Source organism: Eleginops maclovinus, chromosome 7 (genome assembly GCF_036324505.1).
Source record: "Eleginops maclovinus isolate JMC-PN-2008 ecotype Puerto Natales chromosome 7, JC_Emac_rtc_rv5, whole genome shotgun sequence".
Lineage (NCBI taxonomy): Eukaryota > Metazoa > Chordata > Actinopteri > Perciformes > Eleginopidae > Eleginops > Eleginops maclovinus.
In genome coordinates, this window is record NC_086355.1 from 8,210,993 (window position 1) to 8,231,216 (window position 20,224).

The window sequence follows — 20,224 nt, forward strand, 5'->3', positions numbered from 1 at the left end:
AGCAAATGTGTGGATTTGTTAAAATCCAGAAACAAAAATGTAAAGGGAATAGAAAAACTGGATTCTTTTGTAAAATCTAAACTACATGTGGGTTCATGTTGGGAAAAATCCTTCATCTGTTAAACTGCGCAATCATTTTCATAATTTTCTTTATGAGGAGTTATCTGCAAATAAGTTCAGTTCTGTGCTTGATTTGTCAGGCACTATGTTGAATTTAAGAGATATACCAAGCAACTGAGAGTAGGTTAAAAAAAACAAATACAAATGCACAACCACTGCTGTATCATTCACAAACCCAGCCACTGCTTCATAAAAATGACAAGACTTTAAGCCACTAACTATGTAAAGAGAGAGGCATCATAACAGTGGAAAGGTCTAAAATCCTTGTTTCATCATGCTTAGGCGATCAGATACCATATAGTATATAACCTCAAGTTAAAACCCCAATTCTAACAAGGAAACACTGTCACACACGAAAACACACCCATGGCAGGCGACTTTCTCATGGATTTTCGAAGACTGTAGAATTATGTTGAGTAGACACAGACAATTGGCTAACCTGCCATCGATTAATGGCTTTGATCAGCAGCTTTTAAACAATGTGTGACGGTGAGATTGATCCTGAACAAAGATCCGTGGGGGGCAATCTGTTATAATTAAAGCTGCAAAACTGGTTGCTGGCGCTGTGTGTGTGTGTGTGTGTGTGTCGGTGTCGGTGTCGGTGTGTCGGTGTGTGTGTGTGTGTGTGTGTGTGTATATATGGTGGTTTGCTCACCCCATGAAACACAACCAACAAACCATGATTTATAGCATGTCGTTGGAGCCAAGACACACACACACACACACACACACACACACACACACACACACACACACACACACACACACACACACACACACACACACACACACACACACACACACACACACACACACACACACACACACACACACACACACACACACACACACACACACACACACACACACATTTATTACACTTGAAGAAAATACTATTTAAAATGACATTACACAGAATTTATGAGATATTTTTTCAGTAACACAAGGGCAGTTGTTGACCATCAGTAATATAATCTAACTCAGAGCGGTGTCTGAATGAATGCATCTTGAATTGAATTATGACTTCAAATGCTCAGCACATCATTTGTGACTAACGGTTTCATGTCAGATGCTTGAAAATACATTAAAGTGACATAATGGCTTTGCTATTCTTATAAAGCTGGCGAATCATTGATGAAACTCATGTTGAATGTCAAACTCACTCATGGGGAATTGATCAAATGTTTCTGATGGATTTGAGGTAATTTATTTTCTTGCAAACCAGAATCTATTGAAGGCTTCCCATTACTTACGTCAGAGAGCCTGCCCTGATATATTGTGCATCGTGTATAAACTATTGTGTAACTGAATTGCCTTATAAAGTATGACACAGGAAAAAAAATAAACGTACACAAAGATAACAAGAAAAGTATTTCTGCAATGACACAGCATTTTCACTTTGGTCAGGCAGGCTTGATGTAAATGTAGGCTCTGTTAAGAAGAACTGCTTTGAAAATGTCTCAGTGGAATTCCCTAAGTCGAGAATGTCCTTGACTCAGTCGCCTTCTTTCTTCTGTTGCTCATTGTCTTTTTTCCTGCATTGCTTCCCCTCGTTTGTCCGTCTGCCTGCCTGTGTAACCCAGTGGTGACACAACAACGCTGCAAATCACCTACGGAGCATCCAGCCTCTAGTGCAGTTTGACTTTTTACCTGTTTCACTTGTAGTAGTTTTTACAAAAGAAGCACTGTATGTTTCTAGATGCTATTTATTAGTTTCTAGGGAAACAGAGTGGTTTGGTAGCAGCAGGGGGTCTCTTGGTAAACAACAAGCATCAACACCATAAGATCTCAAATTGGGTTGTTCTGCAGCAGAATTCCTCTCTGCATAACTGACACAGAAATGTCTTTTTTTTTATTTGTATAAACGGCCTCGCTACAACCCCTACCCTGACTTATTTTCTGTCATTCCTCTGTCTAAGTGTGTGTGCAAAGACACACGTTAGGCTCAGTGCAAACACACACTCACAGTCACAGCTGCAGTTGTAGACTGCTGTCAGCCCTGCCCTGCCTGACCCACTTTGGATGTTTCTGGAATAGGAGAAGGGCTTTTCCAGCGTGCAAAGGAAAAACCCATTCATGTTGCTTCTGTTGCCATGGAAAGGTAGAAGCAAGGGGAAGCTACAACTCCTTTCTAATCCTCTCATCAACACCAACTCTGACATCTCAACAATAAGTCATCCAATACAGTCAGAAGCTGACGCACTGCTGTGTACAATAAACACACTCCTGAATAAACAGCCGCGATGCAGGAAGGTATTTATCTCAAATGGGTCTCTAGATCATGTAAACTAATCTAATGATCCGATCTATGCAACATGATCTGATGATCTATGGATCTAATCTAGGGAGATAATTCGAGCCAGAGCAGTGAGATTATGGGCAAACCCCAGCTGCATGAGCCCACAGCTCATTTACCGGGTTTGAGTGTAATAGGATTTACAACTCAGATCTAATCCCTTAAAAATCTGTGATCACTGGCTCTGCATCTGCTATCAAAATTCATGGAGGATTCAAAATTAAAACTGATATGAAGGAGAAAACACAAAGCGCTCCAAGCGTATTCCCTCAAGTGCTCGACGAGGACAGGAAACCACATCTGTGCGTTCTAATGAATGCCACAGAAAACACTTCATTTTTAAAAGTTGTGTTGTTGATCTTGATCTGAAGAGAATGTTGCAATAAAAGCAATTAAGATTAGGATGATTACTATAGATTTCTGATGGTTTTGACACATTTTCTTTGGATTTGACTAAAATGCCATGGCTTGAAAACACAATTTGTGTCGCTGGCAATCAATACAGCCTATAACAATTGCTAATCTAGAGTCTCAAGAGATCAATACCCAAAGCCAAAGGGAATACTGGTGTAAAAGCACATTTCAGACACCTCCACTCCTTCATCTAGACAAATCTCAGTGAAAATCTGAATGCTACTTTGATATATAATCATGGTCTTGAAGTTCTTTTCTCTGCAGGCTTAGCTGTCAAAGGGAAGTCAAATGCCTCTTTCATCTGGGATATAAAGACAACTGTGTTTGTCTGCCTATGTGATCAATAATCTTATATGATGTGTGGTACATTAGACTGGAATTCGCTCACAAAAAGAAAACTCTTTCCTGGGGGCGATATTAAATCAAGCACACCCAAAAAGCCATTAGTCTTCCTAAGCTGTGTGCTCTTGTGATTCTATGGTGAATTAAAGAAAAGAAAGGGAAGAAGGGAGAGAAGAAACGTGTGCAAAGAGGTGTGGAGGGGTGAGGAGAGAAACAGTGGTAAGTGCAGTATTTTCAAAGCAGCCCCCTGACTGAAAAGCTTGATATCACTCGGTAAAAATTCTCCTAATTATAATTTGAGGGTAAAAATTAATGGACTATATTCCCATTAGGCCTCTAACAACAAATAACTCAAAATTAAAGCATGAAAAAACAGAGAGGACGCCCCGTTTTATGACTGGAGCTTCAAAAATGTGGGAAAAAAAATACTCACTTGAGAACGGCTTTCTCTATTATTTTACTTTCCTATTGTTGGGATTATTCCTCATTTGCAGACGGCAGAGTCGTGTTTCTTAAAGCCTAACGACACAGTTGACCAACACTTGTGCCGGCAGTGTTACTGTGGATTAACATCACTATTTTGAGGCTCAGGGAGGCCTTAAATGGCACTATAAAATGGCCGTTGCAGGTGTGAAGTGCAAGTCCACAATGAAATGCTTTAATATGTATACACAACACAAAAAAGAAGACATCTTACAAAGCCCATTGTGGTTTTTTTTTAATCTATTGCCCTGGCCAGACATTAATTCCCTGATCAAATGACAGCATGGTCTGTCAACACCTCAGCTGTGGGGGCTGCTGAACCCTGCTGATAATCGAATGAAGATATATATATACCAAAAAGCAATTCCAATGTGACAGAGGAGGACAGACAATATGGGACATAAATCAGATCCACACAAAGATCTTAACACATGCACACGCAGAATCAGAACCTGCCATTCTGATGCAACCTGACCCATGTCCAGATGTGCTACAGTATGGATTATGTTGTACTAAATCCATTTTAATATGTGTAATCACTAAGGTAAGGGGCCATTATTGTTCCTATTTAACATGAACACAGTAAGTTTACAGGAGAGGCTCAGCCATCAAAAAGATGAAAGACTAAACTCTTCTTTTAGGTGCATTTTTAAAAACAAATGTTATTTTTAATGAAAGATAGCCATTCAATTGTGCAAAATGGTGTTTAATCCATTGGAGTCACAGTAAGTGTAGTGCAACAGGTTGGATACCTGATGATTCAAGAGGAGCATACAGTCGCCTTCCATTATTTACTAACAAGGAACACTAATTGGAGTCATTTCTTTCCTAAATGAATTACCCTAATTCATTTTTGTGAGAAAAACAACCTTCACAGTTGGTAGCCTACTGATTCCAGCAGAGAAGTAATTGTTGGGAGTGTATTAAAACAATCCCAGGTTGCCACATTAGAGCAAATTTGTTCATGACATTTCCATAAGTGGAACGGATATCAGCTGGAGCAATAAGAGGCCAATGGCACACGGATTCGTAAAATTATGCGGGAGGAGATTATGTTTGAAAGGCGTAACCTCCATTCCGCCTGAGATATTGACCTTTTTGCTTGCATATAAATGAGTTTCATTTCTGGGGTTTTTATGATGTGATTACGTAAAAAGCAGTTTAGAAAATCCTGCATGTGCTTCATAACGATCAGGCCCCTTTTTAGAATCGCGGAGTTGACAGCTCGGTAAACCTGTCTAAACCATTTGGTACAACTCGTCAGGAGCCCGTGTGCTACCTGGGAATAAATGCAGCAGAGGCAGGTTGCTTTCAGTAGCCCAACACACAGAAAAGCATCCCCACTCCTCATTTCAACTTTTTACGCACGGAGGTGCAATTTGGCAAGTTTAATTAGCAATAAATGAGAAGCATTCATTTCATTATCACCTTGTGTACTTTAACTACAGGAAGCAATATTATGATAGTCAAAGGCCTAATTAAAACTATCAACCAGTGGTTGAAAGCACATGTTTACACTGAATGCACAACACTGTGCCAACAAAGCAGGCACTCTGCACACTAAAGTTCCCAGACCTTGTCTCCGTAGTCTTCGTTTCCTGAGGCCGAAGATGCGCACTTTAGAGAAGATGTCGACCAGGTTCCCATTGCAGAGCCCCTTGTTCTTGTTGGGGCTCTTCTTCCTCCGTCGATTGGTCGAGGGCCGGTCTAAATGCTGCTCCCGTGCCTGTCGCTTCTGTCTGATCAGGCCACTGGCGATAGCAGCAGCCATGGCTCAAAATGTCACAGCTGCTCAGGTCCAGTCTGAACAGGGAGCTCAGACTACACAAACAGCCGCCTCTCGGAGCTCGCTGCACGGGTCACAGTCCCATGGTGGAGGCTAAGTGGTCCGTTCCGTGAAGTAAAATGTCAAATATATATATATTTTTTTGAGGAGCTGGTCGTCTTGTTTCGTCCAAATACTACATTGTAATTGTTATATTAAAACAGATGTCATCGTCACTCGAAAAATTCTTGGACATGATGGAAAAAAAATGAGATCAGTTCATGCGTAATTCCATACATGCATCAATAAACATAGTCTTGACGAAGAGCTACGCCAAACTCACGCGGACCGAGATTTCAGAGGATCATTCATACCTGCACAGTGATGTTTTTGTTCATTGTCTGTGACATGTTCAGAAGCATCGCCTCCTTAAATGTCCACTACCGGCTGCAGCGTCCTCATTGCACAGCACCCACTCTTTCCTCTTTTACCCCTCCGTTTTTTCCTCCTTCTTGCAGACGAGGTTGCTCTATCAGAAGTCGCTTTTTGGGTTGCCGGTAGGGACGCCTGTGCATGTGCGCCGACAGCAAACACAGACGCCTCCTGCGAAGAGCACCACCCGAGTGCAGGCAAAGCAGCACCGGGCGATACGAACTTCAAGTTTGCGAGAGGCAATCCGCGACAGCAACCCTGCGGTGACTGATCATCAGCCACACACTTAGGGATGAAAATAAATACGCAACCGTAGTAAAAAGTGATGCAGCAGCATAAATCAATGCAAACTTGTATTCCAGCTACCTTCCGGTCTGCAGGATTCTCAAAACATATTGTCTTTACAGTATTCCATACTCACAACAGGGTGCGATAGGAACTGAGGAGAAGAAAAAAACATCCCCAAAGCTGATCTAAATCCAGTGGAGATGACGTCTGCATTGTGTGACAAGCTGCATACAGATGTATAAACTTAACCCCCCAGGCGATCAGCAGACAGTTCGATGCACCATGGGTTTTCCTTCAGAGTCCAAGGCGGGAGATTGCATGTATGGCGATCAGTGCGTAAAGGGAACAGGGAGAGTAACGCCAGTGCGATTTCCCACGCTCAACGATAAAAGCCGATAGGAAGCAGTAGTCACTCGCCTGAGTCTATATACCCCCCGATCAACAAATCCTTCCCATCAACAAGTCCTAACCACTCGTTAGTACACGCCTGAGTGTAGCGGACGCCCTCCCCCACCAAGCCCCTGCTTGAAGGGGAATGAGCAGCAGGGTTTTGATGCTGACGTTAGATGGTGAGATGTTATCCTTGAATGCTTCAGTTTGGGCTCTTCAGTATACAGTATCTACTTTAAACTAAGGCAGATACAATACTCTTTTCTAAATAACTGGAATTTCTTTCAAAATGACAGCATACTATCTACTGGCACAGTGGCATAAGTAAAATGTTATTTCACCTCACAATGTTCGTGAAATCTTAATATTTTTTAAAAATTAAGTAGATTCACTTTGGGATCTACCTCATAACGGTGAATGATACTCACTGCACACGTGGTACAGAAGCATATTTTTATATTGTTTTAACAGCAAGTCTTTAAGGCTGTGAGCTATACGTTTGCAATGTGTTTTCAGCACAACGGACAGAGCCACTATTTTCAGCACTGCACAATGATGGAGGAAAACGTTTCCTTAAATCGGTCAATGTAATCTTTACTTGTACGACAACCAGAGACTGCAGGATATCTCATGTGTACCACAAGCAGCTGGATATCTACTGAATGCTCTCTTCCACATTATTTATCTATTAAAATAATGAATTAGACATGTTGCATCCCCGCAATAAAAGCCAATGAATGACAAAATATGTGATCCTTTTTCGTGTTTTGGGATGAATATCATCCAAGTCTCAATCACCGGCACGGAAATTAAAACTCAAGAGAGCCATCTGCTGTTTGTGGATGTAATTAAACATTTAGGCTCATAGGGGAGTGGAGCGATTTATTGCACTGCCCTTTCCGTTCCTTCTGCAGCACCTGTTGATGTCCAGCTTTAAGGACGTAAGAATATAGAACGGATAAACTGGCTGGCAGATGCACAACCACAGAGGGGTCATTATACTCATTTATTTTATAATGCGGCAACAACGTAAAAAAAACAGAACTAAATTGACGCGTTCCCACGTGGCAACACGAGTGCCTATATAATGAAAACCCAGATTACCTTTAAATGCCTTATTCAATTCAATATAAGGGCTATTTATGACCCAGCCTGTTTATTATCAACCTTGTGTCAACTAGTGGTCAGGTGCATCACCCCCCTTCTCACTCCACTCCCTCGAGCTCGGGCTATGGAAGCACACATGACTCTAAGTCCCGCGTGTGCACAGACGCCTCCGGTCCCGCGCTGCTGCAGAGACACTGCAGTTAACGCTCCAACCAGCAGCGGACACTGTCAGCTCAACAATGGTCCCTCACCTACAGGACCCTGCAGAAAAGCACCGTCACAGCAACGCCTCTCCATTGGATAGGGTTTCTATTTCACTCACATTGATAATCAATCTTCTTCGGTTATTGCTATACAGAGGGGGTGCACTGGAATGTAGAGTTGCAGCTCAAAGGGAAAAAGAGATTAGGGAATAATGCAGGTTTATCAGGATAAGCAAGCAACAGGATCATACAAGACTGTGTCTGCCTATTGTTTTCTACAAACAGTTAATTGATAATAATATAAGAGCCTGCCCAGCTTTTCTGTCCAATCAAAAGTATTTTTTTAATTAACGTTACGAAAAACTATTAGAGCAAATGAGTTTAAAACAATCCCGATCCTAGTCTGAACATACTGTGTATATGGCACTGTGGCAAAGACCAAAACAAAAAACACATTTGGCTGGATCCAGGGAGAGTAGAGGAGATAAGAAGCTTTGCACCCTGTTTTGGCTTTTGCCTTTTTTAGTCACACAGCATGGGCTTGAATGCATGATGGTTAAGACAAGCTTTCTACACATAGCAGCAGCATGCACATGCAAAAGCCTTACCACAGCAAATGTAAATATAGGAGCCAGATAATATAGTATAAACCACGAGAATGTTTTAATATCAAACATACAAACTCAGGGTGTGAAAAAGCACATCAAAACCCTGTGAAATATTCTTCATGAAGCAAAACAAGGACCCACATACCTACATTTTTTTTCCTCCTACATGTGAACGAATGAGACTCCATTGCAGACCCATTCCAAAGCCCTGTAAACCAAAACCCTTTCCTGTGACTTCTAATGCCCCATTTATACTGCCCCACCAAGGAGCTAACATGGTTAGGGGGAACTGACAGTTGCCCTGAGCTGTTCATCGACACTTCATTCATTCCTTTAAGTTAGAGTAAAACATCTGGACATTTCGTCTGAAACTAGATGCAAATGAAAGAGGACTAAATGTTGCCTTAGGATCTTATTTGGAAGACATTAGCCTGTCACAAAGAAGAAAAAGGAAGTAATGTGCATACCAGCTTATGCTTCTCTATTATCAAGCAGATAACAGATACCATTATGCCCTTCACAGTAAGTCTTTATGGTAAACATGGAGACCCAAAGATTGAGCAAAGACGATGTGAAGCAGACTTTTGAAGCCCCATCCTCGTCAGGACAGAACATTTTAATCAAATCTCCTCCAAGGAAATTGCATTACTGTTAGTTAGATGTCCTGCTGCAGAGGCAAAGCAAATGTCACCCAATGGAACCGGGATAAACAACCCATTTGATAATTGCCATTACTTTGCCTTAGGGCCATGTTCTTTTATCACCCAGTCTGATAGGAAAAACAGTGAGTGGGACTCAGCACTTCTGAGAGCTGATGAAATAAAAGGGGCTTAACTTGCTGGAATCAAATTACTTTGCATTATCAAAGACAGGGGGCTAATTTAATCTAAGATGAGTAATGCTTTTGCTTGGATTTATGATTTCTTTTCTTCCGTGTTTTTCCTCCTCCTCCTGATGCTTCAGCTGGTTAATCATTCAATATTATGAGTCCATCTACCGAAGCTATAAAAGCTTAGAGAGCCAGCTTACAGGCTCTTGAGTGTCCAACAGGGCATGCGTATGTTTCTCATTTGTTACGATGAGTCTAATAGTTTGAGCTAATCAGCGCGCTAAGATGGACGAGTGCACTTCAAAAGCTTGTGAGGTGGAATGAAAATGGAGAGATTTACTTAAATGGTCACAAATTAAGAGGGCATGATGAGGCCCTGGAGGAAGGAGATGGCCAGACAGTTCAGGGGATCATTAAACATCAAACCCCTGAAGAGCAATATGTCTGAATCTGTACATTAAAAAGTGACTGTGTCAAAAACGATTCATTATTATAATCTAATAAACTTAAATGTATCCTTAGAGAAAAGATTTGAAATACAGAGAAAAAAAAGGAACTATATATTCAATACAAAATAACCATAAACGCTAATAGTGGAACCAAAAACTCGAGATGAGATCAAATACTTTTTAGAAGGTTCCATATGTGGCTAGCTGAATATGGGAAAACATGTGTGCACAAAGCTTCATTTCATGGAATAGGGGAACCAAAAACATGGAGTAGCTTTAATGAAGGGAAAGCAGTCTATATGGAGTAGTACTATATGGTATGACATTAAATGAGTTTAACAAGCTTAAAGCTACCTAAAGAAGGAGCTGTCTGCAGTATTTTGGACTTAAAAAGTGGAAAAGCTCCAAATCCAGGGCTTTCCATGACTGACTAATGCTCCTCAGTTGAGGCTGTTTCCTTTAGACTGTTTCCTGCTGCAGTCTTTAACACGCAGGTAAAGGAATACATTAATGCATTCATTAATGAATAAATGAGATAGCTGAATTGATTAACTGAGAAGCAATTCTTTAGTGTTGCTTTACTGCCAACAAAGCCACTCCTGATGCAGTGTCAATGAATAATATATTTGAGAAGGATAGAAAACAACCCTGGAGAGATTTAGCTCCCAACGAGTGGCGGAGCGGGTGCACTAAGGCTCTGCTCATAGATCTTCATAGCGCTGGTTCATCGTATCATGCAGAGCATCATCACATCTTTGAAATGTACATCACATTATCTCCACCAGGTGTACTAAATATGCCACCAGAGAATATGTATAGCCGCATTACGATGCGTCTCTCTGTTGTGCAGGTGAGGGAGTGCTGCACCATCTCTCTAGGGAGGAGATTAGAGGGAGCCTGAGGTGTGGAGCCCACTGACGGAGAATTTAATGAAACACAGTGGCGTCAAACCGTGAGCTGCACTCACAAATAGTTTACTCCGGGATTGAAAAAAACGTACTGTAGTTAACACTTTTGTTGCTGAACTACAAATAAAACTAAAAGCAAAGCTATACCTGGCCTGTGTTCCTGCAGGTGACAATCACATGGGAAAAGTAGTGTGATTTTGACGTCCTTTTATGCAATTTGGGGTGTTCAAAGTTCCCCCTAGAGGGAATTTCTCTCCCACCCACCCTCCTCTACCTGAAATGCCTCCATTGGACCCCCTTGTACATCCATAACAAAGTGACATCACTATCGAACACTTCTATTGGCTAGCGCTACAACATATGGTACAGGATAGGGTAAGAGGTGGGACCTCTCTAAGAAGTTGCAGAGCAGGCCAGCTAACCAATCAGAGCAGACTGTGTCCTGGTTTCAGACAGAGGGTGAAAAGAAGAGGTAGACACAGTAGAGGCACAGAATACATATACGAAGCTGAAAATAAGCATAAAATGTCCTCTTTTATTTGTTTGTCTCGAGATTAAATTGTGAGTTTTCATGGTGATAAGGCCAATGGAGCAACATAATTAGGTCGTCTTGGTAAGTATCACTGTAAAAAGAAAGATCCTTCAGGTAAAAATAATATATATTTGTGGCTGTAGGCTTTATTGCCATTCACTCAGGCTTCAACACATTTAAATAAAACCTGATAGCAGCAATAGGAGGGAAGCAACTGGGTGAGTGCCAGTGATTAAACACAGCCCTGTAGCCCCTCACAATCAATTAATGACCGTGAAAAAAGCCCAAATCGCAAGCAACCTAGTTGTATGGTGCATAATTTAGGATAAAGCACACTGAAGGTTTTTTAAGGACACTTAAGTGTGACAACTATAAAGAGAGTGATGCAGAGGCAGAATAAGAGTGTCACAGTTCTCTAAGGAATCAATATGCTGGTCACACACATCTCCTCTCCTCTCTCGCTCTCGCTCTCTTTCTATCTGTCTCTCTCTCACACACACACAGACACACAGACACACATACACACACACTGCTACATCCTTTGATCCTATTTTAAGTCTGCAGCAGTGAAGGAATGTGCTTTGTCAGCAGCACTGCAGAGCGAGGTTCCTTGGAGAAGCCCTGGGCAGTTTGGGAGAATATCAATTAGTTCAAACTCCTCTGGCAAGGCCTGCATCCCGAGCTGAAGGCTGACACCAAATGTGTGTGTGTGTGTGTGTGTGTGTGTGTGTGTGTGTGTGTGTGTGTGTGTGTGTGTGTGTGTGTGTGTGTGTGTGTGTGTGTGTGTGTGTGTGTGTGTGTGTGTGTGTGTGTGTGTGTGTTGACATTATTGTTTATTACAAGGTGGGCAAATGTGGGTGCATGGGTGTGTAGGTAAGCAAAAACAATGTGTGTGCCCACTTGAAAATGCATAGGGTGTGTGGGTTAGCACATCAATATTAAAACCATCCTGATGTAGGTGAAGGACCCGGGTGTATTTTGGAGCTGGAAGGCTTAATGGAATGGTAATGAGGATGATGGTCGGGTCAGGCCATTTCAGAGATGTGATATTGGGGAAACCAGGTCAGTGAAAACCACTTTGAATGTTGTGTCTGCAATATAAGTTAGAAAACAATGATACAACCCAGGTTACATTCAAAATGAAGACTATTTTTAGACAATGGTCTTGTTGAAGGTCAGCAGTTCCAGTTAAAAAAAACAACAGAGTAGCCTCTATCCTTGGTCCCCAAACCTGTCTGCTTTACCGACACTACACCACAAACCTACACAGACGTATCCCTTTAAACCCCTTATTGTTTAAAGTTAACCCAATCTTTAAATCAAACCTTAGGTAAAAAGGAAAAAAGGAAATCTTACAAAATGGGAAACTACTTCTTTAAGCTCTGAACTCTACAGCTACTTCTTAATAATGTCTGATAAAACACAAGTATTCTCAAGATCGGGCTCCTTTCATACTGGATGTTTGGATACTTTTGTTGTTTGTTTCTGAGTCCTGAAACAAAAACAACAGTGATATGATAATGAGGGTGATTTCAGTGCATGTAATACAATATGTGTTAGTTCAAGATTAACTACAACAACTACAAAGACACAAAAAGCAACCACACAGCTGAGAGACAATCATGATGAGCAAAGAGCGACTTAAAGCTGCAATGTTTGATTTTTTCCATCTCTTTTTAGTATTCTTTATATTTATCACAGTACATTAAGGAGTATATTTGATTCATGTTTAAAAATAATGAACTGCATGAACTACTATTGTTGGAAAAATGTACTCCATGATCATGCTTTCCACATGACTTACTGTATAAACACAATGCCTGTCCTCTTGTTAATAAGACCATAACAATAAAAAATGATATCTCCATAAAATATTATGTCTAGTAAGTGTGTTTCATTTCGCTCCCGTTTTAATGATTCCTTATAGGGGTCTATTAAGATGGACTCATATGATATGCTCCATAGATCTCACAGGAGACAGTGTGTGAGAGGGACCTCAGCCACTTCTGATTGAGAACCGTAATAAAGTTATCTCAATGAGACAATGAAAGACTAATGGTGTCTATAAGTGCAGCCCCAGCTAATGACGATTAGCGCCATAACTTTGGCCACTGTGAACCTTCTTGGCCCTCAGAATGAAGTGAGAAAAACAGATGAAACCCTGCCACAACAGAGGTAACGTGTGTGTGTGTGGTGAGTGACTGTGAGCTACAGTAATGGAGGTGACGGGGACAAGGAGTGCAGTGATTAGTCTGAAGTGACGGGGTTAATACTCCTGTATGACAGTGGTCATTAACCGGCAGACATTACCACACACTCAGACAGCCATTAACGCCGTCACAGATCAAATGTTACCAAAGCTCTGAATACATCAAACACTTCACACACTGTATCCGAGGGTCCACTCTTACGTGTTATTGGATGGGCACCACAGTGGCATCATAGTCTGTGAATTTGACCCCTGATATGAATAGTCCGAAATACAAATAAAAAAAACTGTGATTATTTAAGAGTCAATTTCTTTTATTAGTTTACATTTAAAAATCTGTTAGAATTTCTTTTTTTTAAACTTTTTAATTTCAGGTATTATCTTATTTACCAGTCAGGTGAATTTGTATTTAAATAGAATGCTGTTCTGATTAGTCACCTGGTCCTACTATTTCAGGATTACGCTTTAATCCATGCCTTGCAAAGTTTATTCAAAATCATCAATCACCTATATTTCGGCCTTGGGTGTGTATTTTCTGAAAAAAAGGGAATAATAACATGGCTTTTTGACTTTGAAGTTAAGAAAATCCATGTGGTGAATAAAAAGTTTAATGTGTCAGCTGCAAACCAACATTGCAGACACCTTTTTCTTAATATTTGTAAAGCAATATCCATTAAATATGTTTAGGGTACATTACAAAAAATACAATTAATGCAATAAACTATGATGTATATTCATACGGAACACATTAAAAGATCGCAGGCATCTTACAGCACTCCCGGGTACCCTGCTATAACGTTGTGGTCATGTAAAAATTTGAATAAGTTCAATTATATTATAACTACTAGAATAATCCTTATGAGCAGCTGGCTTGAAGGTAAAATGGAATATAATGTGTTTTCTTAAGTTCATTCTTACAGATAATTAGCACTTGCCAGCTCCGTCACATTAACTCCCTTTCCCTCTTTGGAATTTAGAGACATTTTGACAGGCAATAATAAAAAGCTGCAAAAAAGACATGACTTGCCAACTCAAAACATTTTGGCTCCACAAGTTCACGATAATCACTATTCACATAAATGTAGAGCCAATAACACCACCCACAGTATAGCTACTTATAACATTTACAAAAAGCAGAAGCTCAATGATATGTTGAACACAGTATAGATATTCATTCAAATATGTTTATATGTAATATACTCAGGTCTTTCTAGCTGTAAATATAATGAAGAAACGCACTTGGTTATCAATGATCTAGTTTTCTAATCGGTTTTGGTGCAGCATACTTTACACAGGCCGATCCATATAATCTGTTTTACCAACCTTGCTGCATTTTTAAATACAAAATGTATAATGCAGCCCCTGTTTGGTGTTTTTTCTCCTTTATATAGGCATCCTTTCATGCTTATATTGCTTTAACTTATTGCTTTACCACCTTTCAGCCACTAGAGAGCAGTACAGAGCTCAGCAGGACACTGCTGCAGGATCACACTGTTAATGAAGGAGACACAAAGTGGTCTGCACAGAGAATATTTCTGTAGCTCTATTTTAAAGTTTCCTTTTGACAATAATCTTTAAAATCTCCCACTAAAGTGTAACCCTGCCAACTTCTATGACAAGGGAGAAGCACAAGGTTTGAAAAGATCGAGTTAATTTAGCAAAAAGGGAAGATTTCTGGGAAAGTAACAGTCACATTTCAGTTCATTGTCCAGGTTGTAAGCACATATCTAAATAGTGTATCTTCCACTGCTTTAAGATAACATGCTTTCAAAGCACTCAAGCATTTTAACTGGAACCCTTTACAAGAAAAACAAGCAACTCTTGTTTAAAGACACAGGTTACATCCCTGAGTCTGTGTCTCTGATATTGACATGCCCTTGTGTCCAACTCTCAATCAGTATCAAGTCAGCAATCCATCTATCAATCAATGAATTAACTCTTAGAGGTTGTGACAACATGATGAGAGTAGTGGTGAACTCTGTGTGGAGATTTGACCTATCTAGAGGAAGTGCGGCTGCAACTAATATTAGAGTCAGTAGTGATAAGCCATAATGTGATTGTGGCTTTCCCTGTGCTGTGAAACACTGATTGATCCATTTTGTCAACTGGTATTTAACAAAACATGTACACAATGGTTTACACTGATCACATGCACTGTAAACTACTCTAATATGAAATAGATGGAGAGATAGAGGAGTAGAATACAAATGATGTCAGAAATGAAAAGTAGGATTAAAAGGAAAGAGGCATTTGTTTCCATTTCCATATGTCATGCAATGTAGGCACATATAGATCAGAGCCTTAGGACACACAGTTTCCAATAGCGGTCAGTGGTGCAGTGCCATAGGATCCCGCTGTCACTGTTACTGTGAAGTGAAGCGGCCAGATGAACACAGATACCATTTTGTTTGTGTGATAAAGCAGACATTACCCTTTACCGATCAATCGCTGACCCTAACACTGCACCAGGTCAACACAAAATCAGACAGAATTACACTTGTTTAGATCATTTCACTTTTAAGGACACTTGTTTACACCTCATAGAGTTCATTTTTTAAAATTATTTGGCTATTTTCTACAAGTTAAAATCAGGATAATTAAATAATAAGGATGGATATGTAGGGTTTATAAAAATGTAGCACCTTTAAACTGTTTTTATACTCCGTGTCAAACTGCGAGTTGAGGAAAAGATAAAAAACCCCACTGTCAAATAGAGTGTTTCATTTGCATGTCTGCTGTTAGGGCCTAATGAGAAATGACACATTTGTAATTACAGTGGACTATAATTAGCTGGTGTGTAAGTGAGATGCCAGAACCCAGGACTTTATGACTGGGCGAAACAATGCTTAAACAGAAAAGGAAAATTGCTTAAACTTCATGCGAAAAAGAGTTAAGATGTTTTTCTTCAACATGAAACAGAACGTTGGACAGGGACAAAAATTGGCAGGACAAAGCCTGCAATGTAGACAACGATGCGTTCGCTGTACCATTGAAACTCACTCACCTCCTCCATCACGCCTACTGACAGAGGAGGTGGATGAGGACGAAGAACAGGAACGTGTTTTTATCCTGAGCTTCGGGATACATAAGATCGAGGTTTTGGCAGAAGAGAGGACAGCAGATGATGATGATCCTGATGGTGATAAAGATCTACACGTGTCTGACCTCGTCTGATGGCTAGCTACATCGGCCTAAAGTTATAGAACACCACACATTTGTTTTTGGGTATCAAACTTCATTATACAACTTTGGGTAGAAGTAAAGCAGATTCTAATTATAACAAATGTTCTCTGTGAGGAAAATGAAAATAAATTAATCCTGAAGCATAAGGCAATATTCTTCAACAGTGAGGGAGCGTTACTTGGTATATTTACTCAAGGACTGTACAATTTTGAGTATTTCCATTTCGCTACTTATTTAGCTTGTGATATTTTCTAACTTTGCTGTACTGCACTTTTGCTCGAGTTAAATCTTGGTTTAGGACTTTTACACAGTAATTGGTACTGATAGGGAAGTCCCATTTGTACTGTATTGCGTCTTTAACAAAATATGGACAATAGATGGACATAGACGTGGAATGAAGGTGCAGCAGTAGTTTTAGGAGCTTCTATGAATGTTTAATACATGTACCACCATAACAACATAACAAACCTGGATTTCAGGACACAGGGTTTTGTATAAAGATTATCCAGAAACTATAGAATCCCACTTTATTATTTTGTGTATTTAGGCATGATTAAATCTTCATTATTCAAATTTTAAAAAGCATGTTTTTCTGGCTAAACCACCGCTCAAGAAAACCCCACACAGTGATCACAGTAAAGTGTTGTTAGGGTGAAGCACAGCAAAGCATGCAGCAGGTGACTGAGACAAAGTGTTGTGCAGTTCCCGGAGGATGCATGTTTTTCTGTTAAACCATTGTTTCAGTGTTTTTCCGGCCAATAGAGGATTTGACCTTTGGACACGGCTCTAAAAATAGACGCATTCCCAAACAAAGGGGAGCTGGCGGGATAAGAAAGAAGCCTGTGATGTTCAGGTACACACGAATGTCTGCACCCACACAAGCTGTTACGCACATGCAGGCACATTAACACACGCATTGCCCCCTCCATCAGACCCCCGGACACCCGGTCAATTTCTGCTCAGGGAAATGTGCTCTTATCGATGTGCTTGAATTGGATTGGTTTAACTCATTTGTCTTAAAGAGATGTCAGAGTTTTATCACTCGACAGGCTAATAGCAAACATATAGTTACTTTGTGCATTATCAATCGCAACCATTAGCATACATGCATCAATATAACAGCCTGCTGTCCTCACTGCACTTTATAGCGGCAATAAGCCAGATAAATTTGCCTACAAACTAGCCATAAAGCTGCATTAATCAATATTTGTTTCAATAAACAATTAAAAAAAACTACTCCATGCAATATTACTCAAACTACATTGCTTACCGTGACAAAAACGCAGAATGATAACCTAATTCAGCATTAGATATTACACTTACAATTGACATGAGGCCTAAAACACGAGTAAAAACAGATGCAAATGTTGCTACATGGATGAGTGAATAGGCTACTTGTTCGTGCATACAGTACATCACCTTTAAATGCTAATAATACGTCAATGTATTGTTTAACACTTGATCATTTTCCGTCCAAAGTGACAAGCAGACTGTGAATGATCATCAAACTCCATGGAAGTCTGTCCGATAGATTGAGATACTTCTTTTGAAAACTTGAAGCTACTGTAGAAAGAAAACAAAACACCAGCTTTTGTCCTTGATAATCGATAAATATGTTCAGAATTCATGGGAAATACTTGACGTGTTGTGACACTAACAGCACACACATGAGCGTGAATAAACTGCAGCAGGAAAGTCCAGACCTGTCCTATGAACCTAACCAACAGCAGTGCTATTCTACTTTATGCATCAAATATCTGATTTGATTCAAATGTTGTTAACGAAGATGCTGGGGACAGAGAACAGGTTTCCTTTCAATTACAGAAACAGGAGAACCCTCTTTCCTGAATTCATCAGCTCAACACATCTGTTGAACCCCCCCCCCATATACGGTAAGTGAAGTCTCTCCCTCTGACACTGTGTTTTGGTCTTTTACTTTAATCGTATGCGCACTGAAACACACATTTTGCAAGATACAACGCTCCTTAAGTAAACTAAAACAGACTCCGCATTGCGAGCACACTGTTGCTAAGTAACACACAGGAAGCTCCCTAAAGTACACTCCAGTAAGTTATGTGGCCGGTCACATGCCTACACATGGCGCACAGGTAAACACACTGAGTCAAGTTTGCACGACTCACAGTGTACCCACACGAGTGGGATAGCCAGTTAACATCTTTAGGTACTTTAACTGAGGCTGATTGTTTACTGACAACATTTACATACAGGCATACTTCGTCATATAATACACAGACACCATACATTTTGATGACATCTAGTCTGCTAGAAAAAAGCAACAGAGGCGGCAACAGGAGAACAATGTGAAAGAGTGTGAGTGAAAAATGATGGAGTATGAGAATGATTGAGGAAAAATAGTGAGAAGGAGGGAGAGAGAGAGGATGGCGCTGTGCCGCAGCAGCAGAATAGCCAGGCCATGTAATTTATGGGAGCCCATACTCATAAAACATGAATCTTGTCCATGAAGTGCTGAATCATTTGGTGTGCAGAACACATATTGGTCCGCCTCCTGCTCCCACACATATGCATGTGTGTACACAAGCCAATATGCACAGCAGGGACACACACACAGTGTCCACCCACATCCAGACCTCCCATACACACCACAACATGATCCTTCTCTACATGAATCGCCTTCTAACTGAACTTGTACTACATCTTTTATTGACAAATCTAACATCGACCACAGTCAGACAACACAAACTACCAGCTCCAAAATCTGGCTTTTCCAATTCCTTCCACCACCACGACTCACACAGCACCCACCTACTCACTCCTCCCACTGCACTCGATGTAGAGTATTCCCAATAAAACTATTTTATTATGAGCACTCTCCCTACGGGTTGGAATGAGTAAGGGGCTGAGTTCAGCTCTTCAGCACGGCAGACACTCAATACGAGCCCTAGCTTTGACTTCATCAGGATAAGTCAACCTAGCAGCATTAGCAGATTAAACACAGTGCTGTTTACCCATGTTAAACAGGTCAGGGAAACAACGTGTTGGAAGAGCCACACAAACCCATGTTGGGGAATCTATGTGTAAATACAATGACTCTGGGACCATTGATAACTGTTTATTTGCATTGGATCTCAACATACTGTATGCCATATTGAATAGCAATTACCACAGCGATAACAATATGCAGTATAAGGCCTGTTATGTTCTTTTATTTCCGGAGTTGAAAGTAAATGATTGGAGGGATCCCAAATTGGAATTAAATTATTTGTTCTACACAGTCAAAGTCTGCTGCCAATTAGAGAACGAGTACAAACTCATAAACTCAATATTTATTTGGCAGGAGCAGAGGGGGAGTCGTTTCACTCCGGAGCTGTCCAAATGTTTCATTTTCAGCTTATCCATGGAGAGCATTGTTTTTATGAGCAGTGTGAACAGAAAGCGGCACAGCTACTTAGAAACAAAGCCAAACAGCTAGTGCAGCGGGTTCCTGAGCATCCACAGCAGAGATAAAATGTTTCTACGAGCTCTAAAAAAAAAAACATGCTTACTTTGTGTGTAGCACTCGTGTGTCACTCATCATCTCCAGACTTTTTTATATAATTCATACAGGACAGTACCAGTGAGCAGTGCTGGCAAAGGTTCACTGCTCTGGCCTTTACTGTCCAACACACAGGCTGGTACAGTAACAGA

At 40.5% G+C, this 20,224-nt stretch overlaps 1 protein-coding gene across 4 annotated transcripts in view; it reads right to left on the reverse strand.

Annotated features, from left to right (window-relative positions):
• The window catches only part of fgf14 (fibroblast growth factor 14), an 87,451-nt gene that overhangs the window by 24,920 nt on the left and 42,307 nt on the right, over positions 1 to 20,224 (reverse strand). The window contains exon 1 of one of the 4 annotated variants that reach the window (XM_063887852.1): positions 5,231 to 6,125. The exons of the other annotated variants lie outside the window; for them this stretch is intronic. Coding sequence (XP_063743922.1) covers positions 5,231 to 5,426 — 196 coding nt within the window. The 5' untranslated portion in view covers positions 5,427 to 6,125. Of the gene's footprint in view, positions 1 to 5,230; positions 6,126 to 20,224 lie in introns of those variants that run through there. 4 annotated transcript variants of the gene reach the window in all.